At 41.6% G+C, this 4,878-nt stretch overlaps 1 protein-coding gene across 1 annotated transcript in view; it reads right to left on the reverse strand.

Annotated features, from left to right (window-relative positions):
* The window catches only part of LOC102213593 (chloride channel protein-like), a 51,842-nt gene that overhangs the window by 20,170 nt on the left and 26,794 nt on the right, over positions 1 to 4,878 (reverse strand). Inside the window, exons 13-17 of the mRNA XM_013913857.1 lie at positions 4,295 to 4,364; positions 3,984 to 4,094; positions 2,836 to 3,049; positions 2,336 to 2,469; positions 648 to 739 (exon numbers count right to left, since the gene is read on the reverse strand). Of these exons, the coding sequence (XP_013769311.1) occupies positions 648 to 739; positions 2,336 to 2,469; positions 2,836 to 3,049; positions 3,984 to 4,094; positions 4,295 to 4,364 (621 nt within the window). The remainder of the gene's footprint in view (positions 1 to 647; positions 740 to 2,335; positions 2,470 to 2,835; positions 3,050 to 3,983; positions 4,095 to 4,294; positions 4,365 to 4,878) is intronic.

Raw genomic sequence — 4,878 nt, forward strand, 5'->3', positions numbered from 1 at the left:
AATGTTTTCCAGTTTTAGTTCACTCTGCTCAGTACCAGCTGACTTTTCAGTGCCCCAAATCAATAACAATTGTAAACACTTGTTATTTTAATGTCTGGCTTCAGGCTCTGCCTCTGCATGAATACACAGAGCTTCAGCTGAACTCGAGAGGCGCCCGAGCAGCTAATTCACTGACAATGTCATGCTGTAAACTCAACATTATGTAATTTCGGTAAAACGTTAATGGAATTATTGCATTAACAACCATGTTTGTACACTAGTTATAAATTATACATCTGCTTTAGGGAGCAAAGTGCTTCAAAAAAACCCAGTAAACCCACAGGATGTTAGCTCCTGTGTTTATACATGAAATCGTGCTTGTACACAGCAGAGCTCCACAAGGTATTTATAACAATCATTTACATGTTCTGCATCATTTAAATGCATCATTGTTATTCAGCTTGAAGTAAAACTGAGAAAACTTTACTTGTGTTTCTCTTTAAAACTATGGAAAGTAGCAAAAACCCACCCTGTGGGCAGTTTTACCAGATCTGCACGGCTTGTTTGAAATTCTTCATTCTGGATTTAGGTGTAGGGTGAACAATTTATGTCCCAGATACAAATTTTGGTGGTTGTTAAGTTGGTGGTTGCCCTGTGACTGTCCTCACCTGCATCAGGAGCCTTCTTTCTGGTGACAGCCACCAATCACAGAGAGCCAGAAGCTCCACCCTGTCAATGCTGCCCAATAAGATCATAGAATCTGGAAGCAGAGAAACAGATGTAAATTTTATTAATATCACGATGCCTTATGATTCCTATAAAATCCATTAAAAATGCAAAGTACTCTTATTTAAATACCTATATTTGATACTGTTGTATTTAATGTGATAGCAGCAACTCTTTGTGTTCTTTCAATTACCAAACAAATTTCTGTGAGACACTTTGTTGGCTCATCCACTCATCCAATTCAGTTCTATTTGATCTACATCAGGGGTCGGCAACCCGTTGCCCAACATTAAACTGCGGCTCCGCGTGGCTTGGGAAAATAAATTATAACTATTTAACAGAAGTGTGTTTTACTTGTGTTAGTTCTTTTTTTCAACTTGCAGTTCGAGACGGGAAAATTATTGCAATCTTGAAATATTAAAATAAAATTATATTTTATTATTTTTTGTTGCTCAAAATAAGCGTCACACTCACGGAAGCTGGTACACCCTCCAAAACGTCGTGCATTTATTGAGACTTTCAACCCCAGGTAGGCCAAGTATGGAGAAATGTAAGAAAAGAAAAATATCTGAAGAAAATAGAACATTTGTTGATGCCGGGGCAGATTCATTTGCATTTACTTCTGACAAGAGTGAGAAGCCTACCAGCATGCCTGATTTGTGGATTGTTGATCCACATACGTATGTGAGCAGCTGTTCTCCACCATGAGCTATGTTAAAAACAAACACCGCTCACGCCTCACAGACGACAGTCCTGCGTAAAGCTGAAAGTGACTCGTACAGCCCCGATTTGCAGACGCTGTGCGCAGAGGTTCAGGAGCAGAAGTCCCATTGTAAACATACTACGGCAGACCCGACGATGTTTGCATGAACACGCTTTTCAGCATCTCTTTATTGACCACACACAGTTGCTGCACACATGCCGCTGGCTTTAGCTTTCCAGCTCACAGCCTGACACGTACCAACAACAACAACACAACAGCAGAGAGAGCACGAGGCATGATTTCGGATGCCCCTCAGGTGCATCCGCCTCCTTGCAGCGGCACCGCAGACCACGCTCCGCTGCACACATTAACCAGGTAAAATAAATATTTATGCAAATATTTTGCAAATATTTATTTTTCATTGTTTAGTAGCATAGGACTTTTTTCCAGTCTATTTTTTAAATTCAAGTCAAGGTTCGGCTACAGTCTCCGAAAGCCCAAAGGCGACATAAGGATGACGGCTCACAACATTTTTTATTTGGTAAATGAATAATTTAAGTTTAGCTTTATATTCATTTAAAAGAGACCTTCAACTCGGCATGTTTCTTTTTTTTGTTATAATTTTTTAAGAGTTTAAAATGTTTGTGTCCATTACATAAATAAAATTTAATTTTCTCTGTAGCACTTTGTGGATTTCATGCACAACACACTATAGTTGTTTATAGAAAGCATAAAGGTAAAAACAAACAAACAATATATACAGTGTTATCTTCATTTTAGATGTGAAAAAGTATTTGCAGCTCCCAGTGTTTTCCTTTCTGTGGAAACTGGGTCCAAATGGCTCTTTGGGTGTTAAAGGTTGCCGACCCCTGATCTCTATAATCCCCAGTCGAAATAGCAAGGAAGGCGCTTCATCGGTCTGTTTACCTTTTGAGTCGACCAGGGGGATCGATTTGAGTGAAGTGGAGTCCAGCAGGAGTTTGACTTCTCGGTATGTGGACTGAGACGACATAAACTTCACCGTCCTCACCATGATGTCCTCTACAAAGATGTTGTATTGGCTGTGAAACAGATACACAAAGATGGAACTGCTACACAATTTTAGAAAGCACTGTACAAGAAAATTACCCTTCATCATTACCAAGAGGCACAAATTACATGTTTCAGCTGCATGGCATCTCTGCATGCTGAGGGTCCTTTATAATTGTAAGGTTTCCTCATCTGAAGGGGTAAACTGGAAACCTCTTTTGTCACTTTCTTTTATTTTCTTGCAAACATTTATTAATTATGCAGAAATGTAATTCTTAATGTTTTTTTATCCACCAACAATTACACCATTTATTTCCCTGCCAGCTGGAGTTATGGAGGGCATCATATTAAATTTGTTGACATCGTTCCCACAACTGGCTTGTAAAAAGAAAACAGACCTCATGTGTCCGAAGCCAAGCTCCGGCAGGTACGGGAGCTTCTTGACTTGGATGATGGAGTCGTAGAGGGAGGGCTGCAGGCCCTGGGCCACCATGTTGGCCAGGATTACTGCCACCATCATGGGCAGGATGTGGGAGATCTGACCTGTCAGCTCGAAGCAGATAACCGCCGTGGACACTGTGTGAGTCACAGCCCCAGTCAACGCTGCTGCTCCTGCCAGAGAAACGGGATGGGATGATGAGGGTGGGGGAAGGGAGACGTGCCAAAGGAAAGACAGTACAAGATACAGTAGGAAGAGATGGATCACGGAGTAACAGGAAGGAGGAAGGGTAAAAGTATACTGATGGAAAGTAGAAGACAAGGAAGACTGGAAAAGCAGAGCAGAATAGGATGGGAGCAGACAGGAACAGACTCAAAAGAAATAAAATTAAGAGAAAAAAGAAAATCAAGAATGAGGGTGATAATGTTTAAAAAAGAGCAAAGAGAATGAGGGAGAAAAGGAAAATCAGTGGAAGGAAGAGGAAACCATGCTGCACAAGAGTAGTTTAATGAGAAGCAATGTAAGGAGATACTGGGAGGCTACCGAGAGAAGGATAAAAGAGAAGAAGAGGTTAAAAAAGGTAGAAAAGGAGGAGAGAAATTAAGGACGGGCTTTTGTAGGCCAATGGGAGCGAGGATTGAAGAAAAGGCCACATTTCTGGGTCAGCTGTTGAGGTGAGGACAGCAGAGCAAACCCAGGGTGACATTTAACTGTCAGAGCACAGCGACCACATGCTCTGATGGAAAGGAGCAAGAGGAGTTGGGATGGAGGGAGAGGATGACAAGAATGGGGGTGGGGTAGCGGATTAGGTGGGGAGGACAAGTTGACAATGAGTGACGACTGGAGGACCAGAGAGGCTGACAGAAGGAGAAGCTGAAGGAGAAAGAAGACGAGGGAAGTGACAGTACAGAAAGAGGAAGAGGGTGGAACACGCCCGACAAGCTGAGGGCACAGAAAGCTGACAGTTAAGGGGAAAAAGACGAGGACAGTTTGACAGTAAGACTTATATGTGAAGCTAAAAAATAGGCTAGTTGCTAAGGTGGATCATAGCTGTGATTAAAGAGTAAACATGTGGAGAAAAGCTATGAGGAGAAACAAGAAACTAACCGATGACTGCGTACCCTCCAGGGATGATGCGGTAAAGGATGCCATCAAACACGATCCCATGAGGAAACAGAGTGGCCATGATCTCCCCTACCAGCCTGCCAAATGCAGCTCCTATAGGACGAAAGTGGGGCTAAAAGTAAATATAGTTTAAAAATAAAATACATTAATTATCATCACGTCACTGACAAAGCGTGTGAATCATTAAAGTTTAGATAAAGGTTTCTGAACAGTACTGTTTACAGACTCAGTATTTATAGTGACAACCAAAGAGGATGAAGACTTAAACCAACGCAAAGCTTCAAAACACTCACCTAGGATGAAGACCGGCATGAAAGCTCCGGATGGGATGGGCATGGTGGTGGCCACAGCAGACATCCAGAACTGCAGGAGAGACGACATGAAACCCTTTTTAGCCAAAAACTCAGAGCTGACGATTGCAACCAATAGAAACCAGATGAGACTTAACTTTCTTACAGTTCAGCCTCTTATCGGTGTCTCCACCTCCACCTGTGGAGAAATACTGGCTTGTGAACCACGTTTAAGTCATGTTAGGGCACTCTGCTTTCACACTGGAAACTCACATATCTGCCTACAACACTATACTGGATTCATGAAATGAGTGTGTGCCTGACATTTGGACAATAAAGCCTCCAAGGACATAATAACTTAGTGATATGAATCCGAACTGTGGTATTGGGCTGAAGTTTGATTTGGAGCAGAAAACAACACTGGGAATGAATAGCTATTTAATTTTTAGCACATATGATGCATATGTGCATCTATTTTTAACTTTCTTTGGTTCATTAGTTTTGTTTTCCTTTGTAGGAATAATTGCGTGTGAAATACTGCACATTATGTGCATGTGCTAAAATCATTCTTTTCTAAAAGCTGGTTA

Source organism: Pundamilia nyererei, unplaced genomic scaffold (assembly GCF_000239375.1).
Source record: "Pundamilia nyererei isolate P.nyererei 1_Seehausen unplaced genomic scaffold, PunNye1.0 scaffold00155, whole genome shotgun sequence".
Classification (NCBI taxonomy): Eukaryota; Metazoa; Chordata; class Actinopteri; order Cichliformes; family Cichlidae; genus Pundamilia; species Pundamilia nyererei.